Source organism: Podarcis cretensis (assembly GCF_951804945.1).
Source record: "Podarcis cretensis genome assembly, chromosome: 4".
In the NCBI taxonomy this organism is placed as follows: domain Eukaryota; kingdom Metazoa; phylum Chordata; class Lepidosauria; order Squamata; family Lacertidae; genus Podarcis; species Podarcis cretensis.
This window is the reverse complement of record NC_137173.1, coordinates 64,703,755-64,723,634: the sequence shown is the minus strand read 5'-3', so window position 1 is coordinate 64,723,634 and position 19,880 is coordinate 64,703,755. Positions and strand designations below refer to the sequence as shown.

The 19,880-nt window shown below is 39.5% G+C and overlaps 1 protein-coding gene across 1 annotated transcript in view; it reads left to right on the top strand.

Annotated features, from left to right (window-relative positions):
- The window catches only part of POLA1 (DNA polymerase alpha 1, catalytic subunit), a 183,382-nt gene that overhangs the window by 128,719 nt on the left and 34,783 nt on the right, over positions 1-19,880 (top strand). The window contains exon 36 of the mRNA XM_079972198.1: positions 1,256-1,349. Within this exon, the coding sequence (XP_079828324.1) occupies positions 1,256-1,349 (94 nt within the window). The remainder of the gene's footprint in view (positions 1-1,255; positions 1,350-19,880) is intronic.

Genomic DNA, 19,880 nt, shown 5'->3' with positions numbered 1-19,880 from the left:
CAGAGTGACACTTGCATCGCTCTGTCATGCGGAGGGACGCCTACCCTCAGTCCACTCCCACCACAGTCCAGGTGTTTGGGGATGTGGATTGCAGCAGGTAGTTATTCCAAATCTCCTTTTATGTCTAGGTTCAGTAAGAGTGATTGACTTACAGAATATATTAAAGCACATTTGGTCCTGACAGTAACTAAACTTCCCATCTTAATCCAATTTGCAGTGATCCCTGGAACATCGTGGCAAAGAGAGCGATAAAACTCTCCCAAGGAACCATGGGGTGTGGCAGATATAGGGGTGGTTTTTAACATTAAGTTTTACTCAGAGTAGGCCCATTGGAATTAATGAACAAAATTAAGTTTGGTCCATTGATTTCAAAAGGTCTTCTTGAGTAAAACTTAGTTGAGTAGCACCCATGTGATTTTTCTGATATAGTTTTGAAACTTTCAAAATAATCCTGTTATTTCAACAGTGCAATGCCTGCCTTTTTAATAATTCCATACATCACACTATATTCAATTTTGTGTTGGTAGTCTTATCCCCCCCAGTTTGTAAAAGAGATTACTTGTATTGTACACATTTGTAGATTGGCTTCATTTGAGCCACTTTAGGTGACATTAATGCAGAGCAACGTATGAAATGGTAAATGGCCTGTGGCACACTGCTCTGAATGGTTGGTTAACTGTGGTCAGATCCTTAAGCTACATCTACATAGTATCTCTAAATTATAAAGTTTTGCACAAATAACTCCATAATGTACCCAGTGTCTTGTAGGCTTCTTATAAAGCACTTGGCACTAGCTAACATTGGAGACATGTTGTTGAATCTGATTATTCACAAAGACTTACCATTACACACTTATTAATTGCATTTGGAGTAAAGAACTAAGATAAATAGCAAATTCTCAGAAGATAAAACAATTGCATTGAATTGCTGATAGTAATATATTTTGCACATTCATGCATCTTATGTTAATTAAATCAGAACGTACCCGTATTAGCAACATATAGGACAAGTTAGCTACATAGGTTTTTTAGAGGGGTTGGGAATATTTTTTTTTTGTCTCCACATTAGTTGGTTCCCGAGGCAACTTAACAAAAGTTAAAAACTTGCCTAACACCAAACAAGTTTAAATCCAATGCATAACAGCAAATCAGCATAGCTTGTGTATGAAAGTTGCAACTGATCATGCTTTTTCTGGTATTAGCTTTTTTCCCTGGTGCATTTTCATATATGCTTTTTTTTTTTTTTTACATTACAGTACTCTGACAAGGCCCTGTACACCCAGCTGTGCTTTTACCGGTACATTTTTGATATGGACTATGCAATGGAAAAACTTACTGATCAAGAGAAAGGTATGTTGAAACACTGTAATAACCTTGTGAGTTTAAGGAGGAAGTTTGCATCATAAAAGGCTATTCTGCTTTGTTGTGCTGCTCCAGTCTGCATCATTCTGCTCTCATCATTTACACAAGTTAGTTGACTGCTTGAATTTATGAATCCCCATTTAAGAAGGTACCTGCATTTCCTAATAATCCACAGTATACCCCTCACTCTGCTGAAAAAAACAGTGTTTAAGGAAGGAGTGTTTTAAACTCATTTAACTGGTTGGGGGTGCTGGTGGTAATCTTCTGTTGAGCATTACTCCTACTGCTGGTGGTAATCTTCTGTTGAGCATTACTCCTACTGCGAGGGCAGTGGAGGGTCAGTCTAATTGTGGGAGAGCAGGGACTGATGGGATCTGACATAGGGCCTAGTGACAGATGCTTGCAGGCAATGAGAAGGCTAGAGAAAGCTTTGGGTTAGAGTGACAAGGAGTAGAGCATAAATGGACCAAAACCCGTGTTTGTTTTAGCCCCAGTTATTCAAACTTTTGGTATTCTCTAGTATTTTCGTTTGCCTGTTTGTTTAAGTAGTTCTTACATCTATCCTGACAGACATTTAGAAAAAGGTGGGAAAGCTCTTTAAAGAGTAACTTACTTCTTTGCACTTTCTGAAAAGGCATCACACTGGTCTGCCTGGTAAGAAAGGGTGACAACATATCTACTTAAGAGTATCAGGCTCTGTTTCGAACAATAGACAGGAACTCTGCAGCTTAACCTCAACAGAAGCCAGGAAAGAATGATATCTTGAAGAACAGATCAGAAGTAATAATTTCTGTACATGTTTGACTTTCTATTGAGTCTTGCATTTTTCCATTCCTTTTCATTGAAAGTCTGCTAACCCAGCAGTAGATATAGAACACCTTAATTGCAGAGCTTTCTGACACTGAAATGCGAAGTTCCTAAAGGTATCAGAATAGTGCCTGAAGTAAAAATGAAAGGTTAGGTTATATTGAGATATGTTCTGATTGAAACAATGTCAGATATTAAAAGCATTGTCTGTACCTTGAGAGTGCATTTCAGTACTTATTAATATCTTCATGCTATTTATTTTTATACACCGGATTTATAAACCAAACTAAATGCATACTAAGTAAATACTTTTACACAGTTACAGCAGCATTTTACACTCCCACCTTCATAAAAAAATACTAAACATGCCCAGTTTACTTTCTGGATGAATAAACTGTAAAATTGCATTTAGAAAAATGAAAGTTCGGCTGTATGACCTACATGCAAAACACAAAATCTAACTTTGAATATTTGCTTGTATCCTGTAATTTAAACATCGTTTTCCCCCTCTGTGTTCCCTCTGTGGTGTACCAAATATCAATTGAAAGTGATTTTTTTATGGATGAATTGCTAGAAAGCTTTACATGCAGACTTTTCATAGTGGCAGTATTTCTCAGAGCTAGTAATGGGTGGGTCTTCAGTGTGTCTCTGTTAGCAGGTGACAATTACTCAGAAGAGTATATGCAGAATGCTGCAGCTGTGTCTCGAAAGAAACTTAAGAATGAAATGCTTCATTAGAACAGGGTGTTTCCAGAAGCAAAAATGGAGTTCCCACACTTAGACTACTGGTACATTTGGGTGCAAGAGATAGCATAAGAATTTGCATGTACTTTGGAAGGGTGTGCTGAATTGGCATATAGATAGCAAGGCAGTATTTATATCATCAAGTTGATAATTGAAGTAGCTTTGAAGGCAACCTCTCAAACATCAACTAGTAAAACTGCTCATTATGGTTATTTTTCATGTCCAGTCAATCTAGAGATGAATAACTCGCTGAAGAATCCCTTCCCAAGGTTCATTGGCTTGCTGATAACTAAAAGAATGCCATATACTCAAGTTAAATATTCCTGGAAAAGTAGGCAGATTCAGGCCCAATTTGAAATTGTGCCTAAGTAACAGGATACATTTGCTAGACACAAAAGCATAGCATATGCAATGCTTTTGGAATGGAATAAAGTTTCTGTAATACGAATCCAACATGAACCAATCCCTTAGAGAACTGTTTCTTGGGCATACATCATATATTTTCTGATGTATTCCGAACATCAGTATTTAAGAAATATTAAAATCTACAATGTTGATTTCACTGTGGCTTTGTTTAATTTGCTTCATTTGGATTTTTGTGAATTTACAATGATTTTGAGCAAAATATATACATTTGATTGTTACTAAATTGGTATAATTAAGTCTTAAGAGGATAATTCAGTATCTTAATATCTGTAAGATTTTGCTTTATTTTGCCATCAGGTAGTTGATATAGACTAATCACTGATTTTTTTCGTGGGAAAATAGAGTTTTAAAGCAATGGGAGAGAATTTTTTTGTAGATGTATTGTGGTTATACAGTTGATAGTTTTTATTTCCATAATGTTTTTTACTACATAATTATACATCTTAATTACGTAATTACCATCATAATTATTATGTAATTACATGTAGTTCCACTAATTACAAAATCAGGAAGTATAATTATCTAGTAAAAAAATTCTAAAATCTTATTTTATGAACTGGAGATCATTTAAAAGACCAATTGGTGAACTACTACCATATTTTCTTTACTAACATCTGACATCTTAATTTAATTCCTGGCCTCCATCTTTTGAAGCCAGCAAATGGTTAAAGATATTGCCGACATCTGCCTTTAATGAATTATGAAAGTATGATAAAGTTATTTTGCTTTGCTTTACACTTTTCTTCTGAATTTTCCTGGAGCTTTTGTCTGTTTTGTTGCTGCTACTGTTATCTCTCAGAAGGTCAAGGCATTAGTTGCTTCCACAAAAATTTTAATAGCTAGCAACGTACTCAAGAGGAGTGGCTGGTCCAAAGGGGCAGTGCCACGGGGCTGCCATTACGCCACTGGCGTTCGGAGATGGCGCAGGGGTAGGGGTGGTGGCAGAGAGATTGGGACTGCATGGGCACAATAGTGGAGTCAATCTTTCTTCCTGCCCCGCTAGGCAGTCCAGCCACTGCCCAGCCAAGCAGCAGCAACACCACTGTCAGGAAGGCAGCTCTGTGGTACAATGTCAGCCGTTGCTGATATGTGAAGCATAAATAATTTGGAGTTAAAATTAAACAGAGCACTGAGAGGTGGGGTTTTCAGGTGGTCAGCAATTACATTTGGATTTGGGAGGTCAAGGTTTCAAGCCTAACTCAAGTGTGAATTCTCTGAGTTGGCTTCCATACCTCTTTCATGACCTAATAACATGCAGACAAACAAGACCAACACTGAAATTAAAGCTGGTATATAAATTGTAGTTGCCATCATTTTTATGAGCAGTCATTAGCCTTGATTTCTCCAAAGAATCTTTTATACTATAATCTCTTGAGACTCATGGGTTGTTGTTAGCTGGATTCTCTTCTTGGCACTTTTCATATGGGAAAGCCCAGTGTCATGTTAATAAGCAATACATTAAAGTACAATAATCCTTTATATGGGTGCTCTGTTGCTATTTTTGCACTAATAGCTAACATTGCCACTTACAAATATAGAAATAAAAATTAAGCCACCTTTCATGACAGCAATGTAAACTACTTATCGCTCTGAACTGCTGCTGCTGCTGCTGCTGCTGCTGCTGCTGCTGCTGTTTAAATTCTTATCCATCCTTCTTAAGGTCCCAGGACAGATCACAACAGTTTAAATCAAATTTAATTCAAACTGAAGCACTGGAGAATCTGGCTGGAATGTTTGGTCAGTAGGAGGGAGCAGTCTTAAAATAGGTAGAGCTGAATGGTGGGAACCTCATGACAGAGGTTATATAAGGGTTTTTTTTTTTGTATTAAGTACAGTGGTACCTCGGGTTACATACGCTTCAGGTTACAGACTCCGCTAACCCAGAAATAGTACCTCGGGTTAAGAACTTTGCTTCAGGATGAGAACAGAAATCGTGCTCTGGTGGCGCGGCAGCAGCGGGAGGCCCCATTAGCTAAAGTGGTGCTTCAGGTTAAGAACAGTTTCAGGTTAAGAACAGACCTCCGGAATGAATTAAGTACTTAACCCGAGGTACCACTGTACAAACATTCCAAAATGAAAACTCTGTGTCAACATGTTCTACAAAGTGGGACTCCCTTTATCCAGCATTCTTTTACCTGGATATTAGGATCCAAAGAGCGCATCACAGCTTGTTTATGAAGCACTCAAGGCCAATCCCCAGGCTTGAATGGACCCTCAGCATACAGCGAGTGACCAGATTCCCTAGTGGTGCAGGCGCAAGCAAGTCTGTATTCACCATTCACACCCTCCTTTTGAATAGGTATGTAAGGCACTGGCACTGTTGGAAGCCAATCAGTTGCTTGGCTTGGACTGCTGCTGGACATCGCTCATGTTATGATTCCTGTGGTGCAATACCCAGTTCTGAATTGCATTGTGGGAATTGTACCATCGCAGCTGGCTGGTGTCAGATTTGATTACTCACGGGCTCCTTCTCCATGCCAGATTAATGTGCTTTTGAGAAAAGGCCACAGTCTGCCTCATAACACTGAAAGATGCACCTCTTCTGACTACAACCTGTGGCAGAGAATAAAATAATGTTGTGCCTTATAGTCTAGAAAAAATGTAAAGCAAAATTGATATGTCATTTTTGTCTTTGTATTATGCGCCATTTAATATCCCTGTTTCACATCTGTCTGTTTCCCTCCCTTATTTTAAAATGGGTAACACTTGATTTGAACTTTGAGAATTATGTCCCAAATACGCTTACCAAGTTGTTGTGTAAAAAAAGTTAAAGTATAAACTAGAGTAATAAAGTGAGCATCCTGCTCTTATTTTCCCACCATTTAATCAAAGGCTGCCTATTGCACATTTACATGAATGTCCTATGATACTGGTAAAAAACTAGAATAAACTCATTTACCTTTTTTATAGAGAGACCTTTACTAAAAGTGTCAAAGCTGGTCTCTTAAATTCACTGAATTCATCAGCGTTCAGCAATGCATCTTGCTGCTTTCATTGAGTTCAGTTTGCACCCAGGTTTTCAGAATAAAAATCTAGTGAGAGTAACTTGTCCAGTTAGCTTGCATTCTTTATTTTCACCTTATTTTTAACCTATGAAGATGTTGATCTTGCTAGGATTATAACTGTCAAATGTGTATCAAAATATTTTCCTGTCTTAAATTATTTAACACAAAATCTAAGAATGCAGTTATTTTGACATGAAAATGTTATGTACCGTAATATTTCCACTTAAAACAGACATTTTCATTTTACAAAAGATGTATGCAGCAAGACAAAAAAGAATACAAGGAAGTGAGTGACAGACTGAGCTATTTTATTTACTAGATAAAAACAAATAATCCTATTAGTGTCAGATATTATGAACTTGGAATTAAAATACTGAGCTATTTATGTGGCTGCTTCATGTTTTTATTGCTGTGAGTGGGCTATAACTATGGGGTTGGATTAGTAACAGAAATAGTAACAAGTACATTAGAGTTGAAATATTTCATTTGAATCCCCGTAGGAACTATTTCCTCTCTATATTAGTTATAGGAAGTTTGGGGGAGGGACTGTTCTACAAATAGAAGAACTTAAATTGTGTGTGGATTGTTGTTCTTGATTGGACTTGTGCATGGTTTTGCTTTTTGATGCGGGTGCATATGTGCACATATGTCTTACTTTACTTTTAAAAGTTTAGAAAAATAATCTGGATACATAAAAGACTTAATGGCTATCCCAATTAAAAGTACATACCAGGGCAGCAGGGACAGAATGCTTTTAAAAAAAGTTCTCATAAAAACCACAGATTGTAAGTACCGTCTTAAAAGAGGCATTCTCCCATATATATTTTTAAGCATGGGGAGGTTTTTGTCCACTTTCACACTTAAAGGTAAAGATAAAGGGACCCCTGACCATTAGATCCAGTTGTGACCGACTCTGGCGTTGCGGCACTCATCTCGCTTTATTGGCTGAGGGAGCCGGCGTACAGCTTCCGGGTCATGTGGCCAGCATGACCAAGCAGCTTCTGGCGAACCAGAGCAGTGCACGGAAACGCTGTTTACCTTCCCGCTGGAGCGGTACCTATTTATCTACTTGCACTTTGACGTGCTTTCGAACTGCTAGGTTGGCAGGAGCAGGGACCGAGCAACAGGAGCTCACCCTGTCGCGGGGATTTGAACCGCCGACCTTCTGATCGGCAAGTCCTAGGCTCTGTGGTTTAACCCACAGCGCCACCCACCACTTTCACACTTAACACTATGCTAAAATATATTTTAACCATGGCCTCTTGAAGAAGCCAGGATCAGCCTCCACAGATAACGAAATAAACTACACCTTTGTTGTCTCCTGCCATTCTTCATCTGATGCCCTGAATGCCCTTGCAGTGCTCCTATACAGGCATGGCCTTGGCACATCACCTGCTCAGTTGGCATTGGCCCACTGCATATGCAGGGCATGGGACTCTACTTAGAGATTTTCAGCTGCTTTCTGCACATGCAAACCAAACAATGTTCCCTCCCTTTCTTCCGGCAATAGACGATTCACCTGCAATGGTGCTGAGAGGGAATGGAAACCTAAAGTGTGAAATAGAAAGGCCAGTGTTCTTTGGGTTCTTCTCAGAGAAACTTTACCTGTAAGAGGCTCCATAGTTCGGGCAAAGTGTGGCAGTGCCCTGCTTGCCAGAGCTCCCCCGTGAGTTCCAACACACACTCTATCCTGGCCACCACCACCTTTTGCAAGTCAGCTGTTAATTGAACTTTCCTGAGCTCCGTTCTGATCTGCTTCTCCCTCCTGCTAGCTGCTGTGCAATGCACCTGAAATCTCTCACTTAGTTTCCTGTGTGCAGACTGTAGAATGAGCGGGTTCTTGTCAGTGGAAGCTTATGAGAGATGCCTCAACAAATCCCGCTGTTCACTACTTTTCAGTTTTTGCTTCTTCAATGCATCCTGAGTCCCTCATTTTCCTTGAGGCCTTTAAAAAGTAAATCATTCAGAGCCTGAGGGGATATATTATTTTATCTGAGCTTGTGTGCATGTGTTAAGTTGTGTTTTCAACATACTCACTTGGATACAGTGGTACCTCGGGTTAAGAACTTAATTCGTTCTGGAGGTCCATTCTTAACCTGAAACTGTTCTTAACCTGAGGTACCACTTTAGCTAATGGGGCCTCCCTCTGCTGCCACGCCGCCGCCACACGATTTCTGTTCTCATCCTGAAGCAAAGTTCTTAACCCGAGGTACTATTTCTGGGTTAGCGGAGTCTGTAACCTGAAGCATCTGTAACCTGAGGTACCACTGTATATGTTAGTGAATTAGCCAACAGTCCCTTTACATTTTTCTCTCCTTGCAGAGCAGCAGCAAGGCTAGGTGGGTTTGCTTTAGAGGAAGGCCTTGCCAGGAAGAAGTTTGTTGGGGAAAGGGGTCGATTGCCAGGCAGAATGAACAGGGAAGGTTACTTCCCAAAAAGTACTAGCAAGAGCCAGGACTTATCCATGCTTTCCAGGCTCGGACTGTGCTCTAAAGTTCCGTGTCTGAACGCCTCCCCCCTTTTTTGCCCTGGAGTCTTCCCCAACAAAACCTGCTCTTTAAAGCAGAATTAGAACAAATGGCAGGCCATGGAAAACCGAAGTAGCTGTTTGCAGGGAAAGCTCCAGAGCAAAAAAACCAGGCACAAGGTAAGCATGGATAAGCTCTCACTCTGCCTGGACAGTTTTTGTAATTTTCTGGCCCCTCTTGCCTTTCATCTCTGCGACCTTGTGAATGACTCAGGCAAGGTGCCAAACCAAATCAGGATTAAATCAGGATTTGGCATTCATAGGTAACAACGAGCCATAGCGAAAGCAAGCTTTGTAAGCCAACAGCAATGCATGGTTTTAAACCACAATTAAACAAATGATGACTTGGCCTTATGTGTGAACTCAGCCATTGTATGCGCCATCTAAAAACAAAACTGTGCTTCTTTCTTCAGAAATATTTATTTTACTCATATGCACATTTGAGTTATAGATAAATCAATTAATTTACTGAATCCAATAGGGTGAATTAATATGGGTTGTATCCAGTAGTGCTCCTTTGCTGTCAGAAAGCACTTTGATTCAGAGGACGTTGAAAGTGGAATGGAGAATAAGTCTAATTTTTTCTGATTCCCCCTCATCCCTGTAGCACTGCCTCCCAGTCTTCTCCTTCAAAACAGCATGGCAAGTGGTGCAGCATAATAGCTGTGTGGAATTGGAAAAATCCCCACCCTCCCCTTTCCATTGCCAGCAGCCATTGCTGAATCCCTCTGTCAGCAGAGGGACATCACTAGATGCTATCAAACAATAATAATGATATTAATAGAAGATACTGGTGATGTGGTGAATACATTTTTATAAGTAATGAGTTTCCATATGCACAGTTATACTAGTATGCTATTCTTGGGACTAACTACTTCCTACTGTTTATCAATATTATAGGTTTTACTCTGAAGTTACTGGGTTCTGTGGATTTTAATTAAAGCGTATAGTTTTTGCTAGATTAATATTGTGTGCCTTTCTAACACTGTGGAATTTTATTTTTCTTGGGTTTGAATATTTTAAGACTTCCACTGATATTGGAACATAATAATAAAATAATATTAACCACTTTTGAAATGTGGCCATGGTGCCAGTTGTTGATAAGGCTTCTAACAACTCTTTTCACTGGTTTTGTGAGCAACGGATCAAATTAGATTCATCACTCTTGGCTTGTGGTGATTTGAAATTGAAATGGAATATATTAAGGCAGCCAACCACACTGATTACATTGCAAGCCTCATTTAATTTCATACATTCACACATTACAGTGAAAAGCAGATTTTAATGCATGATTGTGACTGTACCTTGAGTGACTCCAAAGGTCATCTGTAATAGGTGCATAATTTGTTACTATTGGATACCTAATTAACAAAAAGTATATATATATATTCCACAGCTATGTACTACCTATATAATCTAAAGTGTTCATTTATGTCCCTTACGAGAGCCTATTGGTCAGTTCATCGTAATATAAATCATCTGGGCACAGTTTGCTGAGAATTTCTTCTGTGCAAATTCCATTGAGATGAATGTTTAGCTGTGTATATATTGCACAATGTTGTTTTTAATTTCTGCAAGATTTTCACAGTGAACGTTTCAGGGTGGGGGTGCTGGAGTTGCATAAAAGTTCTCAAACAGCACATCTTCCAGAGTTGAACGATTACTGTACGTAAATGCAACGATTGGACCTTGCTACAGTAATTTATGCCATAACAACCTCCAGGTTGGACCACTGTACTGTACTCTACATTGGGGGGGGGGGCTGCGTTGAAAAAACGTTTGGAAATTGCTGCAAGTACAAATGTTGCAACCAGTTTGCTGTCCAGCGTTTTGATTCCGTCACATCAGTTTAACATGCTCTGCGCTGGTTATGGCTTTGTTTCCAAAGCCTAATTCAAGGTTCTGGTGTTAACCCTTTGAAGCTTTCAGCAGCTTGGGAATGAGTAGTTTAAGGGCTGCCTTCTTCCATATCTTCCTTCCCACAAGTTTTGGTCATCCTTTGAAACCTTATTCCAGATCCCTCAATCCCAGGAATAGCCAGGGTTCAGTCCTTTTCCATTTTGGCATCCACTGCTGTGGAAAGCATCAGGACCTGAGGCGATTTTGTTTTCGAGACTAGTAAAAACATGGCTGCTTTAAAGGGGATTTTACCTAACTTGCTTTTTGCTAGTGTATCTAATATCATAGTTTAGTTGCCTGTTTCGGAGGTTGTTATTGGGGCTTGGCTTTGATGTTCGTATTTGTTTATGGAGGTTATATATTTTAACTTTTTGATTGTAAGTCTTCATGAGTTTAAAAATTAAGTGAGGTCTAGTTTTTTGAAATGAACACATTACCTATGTATTTTGTGAAGTACTTTTCCATCAGCCCTGAAGCAAGCCCTTTCAAATTAATGGGGTGATCCAAAAAGCTCTGGTATTATATACGGAGAAAAATTGTCCAAATATCAGGTTGTTATTAATTTTATACATTTCTATTGTATCTTGCCTCTACTGTTTAATTTTATGAAAGTTTTCTCAAAAATAAGATCTACAGTACTGGGTTGAGTGATGCTTACTCATTGTGTGTTTAGGAGTGCAGCCTCAATCTTTTTTTAAAATGAAAATACTTCCATATGAAAAGATTGCTTTAATTATCATTTTAGTTGCTCATTTCAGTAGCTTTTCTATCTCTAAGATGACCTTGGAATTGGCAGAATTGTACAAACTATTCTTAAATGTGACTATAATAGATTATAAAATGCCGTTATGATGCTTGTTTCTCTCATTATTAATCTTTTTCATAATAATTCTTGACATTGAGTTTGCCTTTTTTTATACATATATTTAAGGTCTCAAAATCTGCAGCTAAAAAATATCACACACACATATATATATATATATAAATGCAAATAAAATTCAGATTCTATTGCAACAGTGATCTCAGTGTTTCAATTTGGAATCAAAATAGGGACACCCAAAAATAAGGGAGTGGTTTCTACATACCGGGGTGCTCCCTAGATACACAGAAATATAGACTTTTGTAATCTAAAAACAAAACAAACCCACCCCCACCACCAAAATGGCCCAACAAGGGCTTGTGAGCTTCCAGAATTAAGATGCTGGATTGAGATGCCAGCAGTGTTTTATTGGGTCAGTGTGCTGCATGTGAATTCAGCCCTCCCTCCGCCCCACTCACAAAAAAGGAAATAAATTTACATCAAATTTGTTTATGCATGTGTCGTGCCATTTTGTGTGTTAACATCATAGTTCATAACAGTGGTTCATCTTCACCAATATGGTGACTAGTAGGAGTGCCCCTGCTGATACCTACATACCAGCATAAAGTCCTTGCAGTGTCAGCATGACACTTGTGTAGCAGTTAAAACAGATGGTCTTAAAGCATTAATTGCTGGTACAAGAGTCCTTGGGTCTCCTCAGGAGATAAAATCAGAGTTTTAGATCTTCCAAGATGTATCTGCTCTGAATTGAAGTCCATGCTGAATGCAGCACAAATGTGTTATAGTCTAATAGATCTGCACCCTCTTCTGAAGAGATCATATGGCCACAGTTATCCCTACTCTGGTAGCATCTTTGCTAGATTATGGCAATTCAAGAAATGTGTGGGTGTCTTTGAAAGCTGTTCAGAAAAAAATGGCTGCCCCTTAGTATAGCAGCCAGATTACTGGAACTTCCTGTGGATATACGCCTTTGTTGAAAATTCCCACAATGTCTCCTTACTTCTCATAAGTGAAAGAGTATTTCAAATGAAGAACGTATTATGAGTGGAGTGTGTGAAATCCTCTTAGCGAACCTTTGCATGTTTTTACATACCAAATAATGGTTAATGTCATCAAATGTGGTTCTTAATACTTCATATTGTATGGATGTATTTCAGTGTTCAGAGTATTAACATTAAGACCAGTTTTTACAGGTGATTTGCTCTGGAAATTGCTTTGCATACTGTCAACAGTTTTCAGTTTTGGTTGTGCTTGTAATTCCCAGTCAACTACTTTTAAGAACGCATTGTTTTCAAAGCAAACACTAGAAATCATAAATCAGTATCAAACTGTTCTAATTTTTCCGATAAAATGTTATTTTTTTCCTCATGTATGCTGTTCCGAAACAGGAGCAACAAAACAAAACAGGAGCAAGGGCTCTGAACTCCTTCTGGCCAAGCAAGGCCAAGGGTCTCACAGTTGCGTTCCTTTCTTATGAATCCATGGTTTATTATGATGTCCAAATGAAGTAGTGAAAGTGTGTGACTATTTTAGGTAGAGGATGTCTCTTCAGAGCCTGTTCTCCTTGCCCCGTGGTTCTGGGTGTGTGGTAAAAATAACTTCTGTAATTCAGAGCCCCAGTTTGACAGGAATGCTTTTTTTCAACCTCCTCAAGGCAAACCTTTATCCCATCGCCAATCTCGGAGGAAACGAACTTCATTAGGCAGTGTCAAGCAGATAAAAGTTGACCCCCCTCCCCATCACCTCTTAAAATCAATACTTTGAAAGCTGTAGGTACAATCAGGTTTTGCTTCAGCAGAAGGGAAGTTTTTAATGTACAATGTTTTGCTTTGTTTTTTATATTCTGTTGGATACTGCCCAGCATGGCTGGGGCAACCCAGTCAAATGGGGGGGACAGATATAAGTAACAAATTGTTGTTAGCTATTGCGTTTCTTTCTCCAAACATTTATTAGACATTACAGATACAGACCATCTTAAAACATCCATATACAGAAATTTTCATTGGAGTGTCTTCCTGCTGCCATTCACCACTCCAGGAGATACTATTAACAGAAACTCAGCCACCTTTGCAGTTACCTCCGGCTTAATATCAGACAGGTATAATCTGATATTTTCATTGTGCCATGATGGTAAACTACGCAAAAAGAAGGATATCACGCGTTTATGCAGCTGGTTGGACTGTAGAAAAGAATTTGTTCTACATTGTCTGGCACATTCAAATAACAACATGCCTACCATTTCTAGGGATGTTTAAATATCTGCCCTTAACAAAAGCTGAGGGGAAAGCGTTCAGTCGGACTAACATAAGTGTCCTGCGTTAGGCTGGAATTGTTAATTTTGAGATATAAGTGATCCTATTACTGGTTGTATTTAAACCATAGAACCTGGGGGAGCAGATTTTATTTACAGCAGACTCAGTGTTTTGTTTTTCAATATCCTTTAATTTGGATATTGCGATAAATATCTTGCTCACTAGAATTATACAATAATTCCAAGTCAATACCAGTAGATCTAATTTTGCTGTGTATGAGTTGGAGCCATCTGGATTTATAGGAGTCCTTAAGTAAATCAGAAAGCAGACTTGAAGGTTGGGAACGAAAATGGCAACACAGCTAGTATTTTATAGTGCTTATCCACGCCCAATATTCCATCATGTGTATACCTAATTCTGCACACATCGTCTCATACTTGATTGAATTTGGGAGCCCGAAGATATGTCTCAAGAAACTTGAGTATATCTTATCTAAATCACTATTATATGCTTGTATCCATATTGGGATCCCAAAAAGTAGCTGGGACGACACTTTAGCTTGAAAAATCTGAATGGCAGCTGGCATGAATTGGTTACCTTTCTGAAAATAAAAGTGATCTACTGCTGAGGAGGTACACTTTGCCTGTTTTATAGTGCTTGTGCAATGGTTTAACCAACCTGAGTTACTCTGGAATAAAATTCTGAGATATTTATGCATCTTTACTTTCTGGATTTCTTGTCCCCCATTTCTCTAGTTTCTGGGAATTAGAGAAGACCAGAAATTTTGTCTTCTCATAATTTGTTTGCTAATTTCGCAGTAAGAAACCAAGGAGAGTAAAAGACGGTTCAAACCTATCCTTGTCAGTGATAATAAGGTGTATTGATAATGATAATAATAGCCGCAGCTATGTTCACCAGAACAAAACCTGTAAACACTTTAATGCTGGTACAGCACTTAGAACACTATGCATGCATTTAACAGTAAGGTAGTCTCTGATTATATGCTTACAATATAATCAACAGGACACAAAGCAAAGCAAAAAGGAGGGAGGGAAGAGGAAGCCAAGCATTGGAGCAGCTGCTGTTCCACTGGCTGATAGATGAGACTAGGCTGATCTCTCTGTTGTTGCAATAGCTTTCTTGGGAGGGAGGGTGTGCAGCCTCCTAATGGTCCAGGGCACTTGGCTAGGAGACCAGTATGTGCCTCCTTTCCTTCAGTTCTGCAGTCCCAGGTAACTGGCAGTTGGAGCAAAGTGCTCTTTCATGCACAGAAAGGGAGAAGCAAGCTCACTACATCTGCTGCTTCTCTGGGGAATAGATGGGGCAAGTGTGGTCTCCTTCCTCCTTCCCATTATGATCTTGTTTGGAACAGTCTTCTAGTGGCCTTGATTCCCTGTCTGGGTGGTAGCAGAGCATCCCTCCCTTAATCTCTGCAGCACTAACTTATGGTTAGAACAGAGTGCCTTATCAACTGGTCATTTCTGAAACTTCATCTAACTCCTATTTTTGGGTAGATATAAAACAGAAAAGTCACCCCCCCCCAAAGGAAAATGTGTTAAGATGCTTACAAAGTTCATGGATTTTCATCTCTGCAACGTATAAAAATTAAACTTTCCCCAGCCAACTTGGAAGCTCTTGGTGAAAGAGCTGCTCTTATAAGAAATTAAGAAAATATACAAGGTCCATTTTGTGCCTTTTGCCAGACACTTTCACAACTATGCTGATGGTCCTTGGGAAAGATACATTTTAGAAGCAAGGAGGTTGGTAAGTACATTCTGGCTGGCTTGCAAGGTTGGGCAATGCCAGTGCCCCTGTATCCTCTTACCTCTAGTTTGCATTCCTCATCACACAACCCTGCCGTGAAGATTAATGGGGTTATTAAATGAATAAAGGAAACTAGCAACTAAGGATTTTATGTTGCACACCTAATGTGTGTTTGTCTGAGTGCCCTTACTAAATGTATGTTTATAGACTGCTAAGACAACCTGGGGTATATAAATACTGTTATAATATAGCTAGCTAATTGTAAAAACACTGTGTAGTTTAATTTGTTTCTGTGTGCACAATATCATGAAATATATCCTCCCACTATGAACTATAATCCATAGCAGAAGCCTCTGTGATCTAATATTATGAAAGTTTTTTTTATTAAAAAAGCCTTTCCTCTTACTACGGTGGGAGGGGGCCAACATGGCGCCGAGGTAAGACGCGCTTACCGGTGCTCTTCGGACTTCTTTTAATCTTCTTTTAATCTTGTATATTTTATCTTAACTGACCCAGTCAGTTTTTGAAGTATTTTATAATTGCTGCAGCCGCATGCTATGGAAACTCTCTGAGAGATTTGGCCCTGCTCCAGACTGCTGCAGCCTGCTCTTTGTTTCTCTCTTATCAGCGAGCCGGCCTCAGCTGCTAAAAGAGTTGAGACATTATTTTAATTTATTTTAATCCTTCCCTATCCAGCCCCAGCAAAGCCCTTCTTGTTATCTTAATGTCCGGAGGGTTTACTCCCCACGCCGTCACTCTCCTCAAGTCTGTCCGATAATAAGGAAAACGGGTGACAGCTAATTTATTGCCAACTCCGTGTTATGCTCTGAACTATAAGCTATCAAATTACAAACAGCCACCCCAAATCTTGCCTCAATTTGGACTTCAGTCTACAGCTGGGTGGAGTTTTTGACTTCCTAAGAGACATAGTTTCTGAAACAGGAAGAATAACCCCTGACTGGTAACAAAGATTTACAAATGGTACTTACTAGGAAGAAACGTAAGGACCTGGGGATAGCGACAAGTCCATTGTTCCAGGAGTGTTATGAGAAACAGAGTAAAATCACGCAATACTTTTCACATACAAGGGACAACGAGAATGGAAATGGAAACGAGCAAAAGATGGCTGAGATGATTGAGTCGAAGCAGGATGAGGCCCTTCTTTTTTCCTCTGCTGCTCAAGATCACTCAACCTTCTCTAGAGGAATACAGGACTCGGAGAATAACAACCAAAATAGAAATACAATGAGCCTGGCCCATGAAATAGTCTTGGCTGAGATATTATCCTCAGAGTTACAGGAAGAAACCCGAAACTCCCAGAAAACCCAGACTTCATCTATGGGCTCCCAGACGGAAAACAATGACTGCTATCCTCAGGACTGGCTGCTCTCTATAAATCTGGATCTGGCAGCTATGAAAAAATATTTAACAATAACAAATGGGCTGCTCCTGACACTAGTGGAAAATTATTCCCTCCAAGCTAAAGGCTCAGAATCTCATGGTGTTGACCCACCAACCATCCCTCAAGAGTCAGAATATACAAAGCAACCAGCAACCAGCAAGTGCACACAAGGATCATCAGTGGAAAATCATTTATACCAAGGAAAGGACATAGGGTTGTATGTCTCTGTCCCCAAAACTGAATCTCCTACCCAAGTAAATCAAAAGAAGCGAGGTATCAGTAAGAGATCCCATAAGAAGAAAGCTGAAACTAAAAAGAAAAGTAAGAACATAAAAACTACAAGGAAATCTGTCATAAACCGACGTGCATGTAAAGTATGTTGGAAAAGACTATATAAGCTGATTCCAACAAAATCAAAAACAAACTCTAACAAACCTGCTACACACGGCAGCAGAGAGAACAACAGTGTGGATCCAGGAAAAAAGATCCAGCTGAAGTCCTTGAAAGAAACACCATTGCTGCCCAACAAAATAAGTGAGGTAACGGAATCACTACCCGGGTGCTCTATGCTGAAACCTCAAGGACCCATAAATATTAAAGAAGACTCACCCCATACCATTAATTATGGCAGATCTCAAGATGAGCCAGTAGCAGGGCAAGATCTGTCCCAGGATAAAGGATGGAAACTGATACTGGCAGATAGGAAGTTGGCTTTTCTAAACTACCCGAAGCCAAAGGGCTTCCTCACACAGAAAGAACGCTCGGTGCATTTTGTGAATACTTTAGATGATATGCTGCCAGGGAAAATAAAATTAAATGACATTATCTCAGTAGATTTCATATTCTACAATGGATACTCCCTGCGAGTGATTGCCTCCTTCAAAGATCAAAACTTGGCTAAATATATATATAGATTAAGACATTTGCTGTTAAAGAAAAGGATAACGGTAACAAGATATTTTGAAAACAGCACATGTTTGAATTTGTTTTCTGATGATCTTACGACAGCTGAGATAAGATTTACTCGTAAAGCAAAGGAGGAGAGAGGACACTCAAAAGACAAACTGGAACATACTGAGCAAGGGTCCCTGAAACTAAGACAGGAGATGAGACTGCCTAATGAGGGGACTGATAACTTCTATCCAGAAGAAAAGGCATTAATAAATCAGTTTGGATTGTTGCCTTTCCTTGCCCAATCTGAGATCTTGGGAAGATTGGAGACCCTTAGAAATAAGCTAACAGAGATGAATGTTCAGGAAAAAGTAAGAGAGAAAGATCCGGCAACGGACCAATTAAAGAAAGAGAACCTCCTTGAAAAAGCCAAGACAGACCCCATGAAAGATTACTCCTATAATACCTCTGCAACTGCAGAGATAAACCTGTTAACAATAGATCTAACACAGAGCGCAAGGGACAACAACAAACTACCATCTAAGAAGGAAACCATCCCTATGGCAACCATGAAAGACTACCCTTACAATATCTCTGCAGCTGCAGAGATAAATCTGACAGCAACAGATCTAACACAGTGCGTAAGGGACAGCAACAAACTACCATCTAAGAAGGAAACCATCCCTATGACAACTACAACGCGCTCTTGGACTAGCATGAGATACCTGGATGAGGATGAACTTGGTATCAGACAAATAGAACACCCTAAGGTAGATTCGCCAAAAAAAGGAGTACTGATCACTAATGTTAGCACGCTGCACCCTTCAATCGATTCCATTGAGTATCTGGGTGATAATACATCTATGGACATTGCCAAAATGAACAAAATTCAACCAATAAATAAAAAGATAGGCCCTAAAAACCTTTTAAAGGCAAATTGACTAAGATCAACTTTTGGCAAGACAACGTGCAACCTTGCCCTGCTAACTTGGAATATTGCAGGTTGGCAAAAGAGGACTTCTGACCAATCCTTTGCTAAATATATTCAGAGACATGACATTGTGTTTCTCCAGGAGACCTGGAGCACAAGTGAAGTGGAGTTAAATGGCTTTTCTGCGTTCTCCCTCCCAGGTCTCTTAAGTACTAGAGGGGGGCGAGTTAAAGGTGGGTTAGTTACTTTAATCTCAACAAGGCTAAGGGCCATATTTAAAAAACTAGACCCACTAGCCCATCTGGCCACAGCTGTGCAAGTACAGTGGAGAACCCACAGCTTGCTGCTGATTAACGTATATCTACCCCCACAAAGAGAGAAAAGATTGATAAGAAATACCTGGGCTCAGTTAGAACAGTATCTTGACAAACTATCAAATCAATTTCCTGATGCCTCTGTAGTGGTGGCAGGCGACCTAAATGCCAGAACTGGACAATCTGATGAGGCCTTGTATGCCCATTTCCATGAAACAGCCCCCATTATAGAGGAAGCCTACTCAATACCAGCTAGAACCTCAAAGGATAAAGGCTGCAATTATGCCGGCTTATGCCTATTACACTTGGTCAACAAGTTGGACTTGGTTATACTGAATGGCCGTACTGAGGGGGAGAAGGTCGGAGAATTTACATTTATATCTAATAATGGCGCCTCCACAATTGATTATATAATCGTGTCGTATGATCTTCAAAACAAAGTTTTGGAATGCAAAGTGGAGGAGCGCTTAGACAGTGACCATCTGCCATTAAGTGCACTCGTAGTTGCGGGAAAGGATTTATCCTGCGCTGAGAAAATCGAACATTCGAGCCCTACAGCTTTGGAGCTCAGATATTCTCGTATCAGATGGACAGATGAACTGCATAAGGAAATTTCAAGTAGGCTGTGTTCAAAGGAATTCCTCATTAAGAGAGATAACCTTATAACTTCCTCAAGCCATGAATTAAAAATAAATTTATTTCAGGAGTTAATTTCACTCCTTCAAGATTCCCTGAAG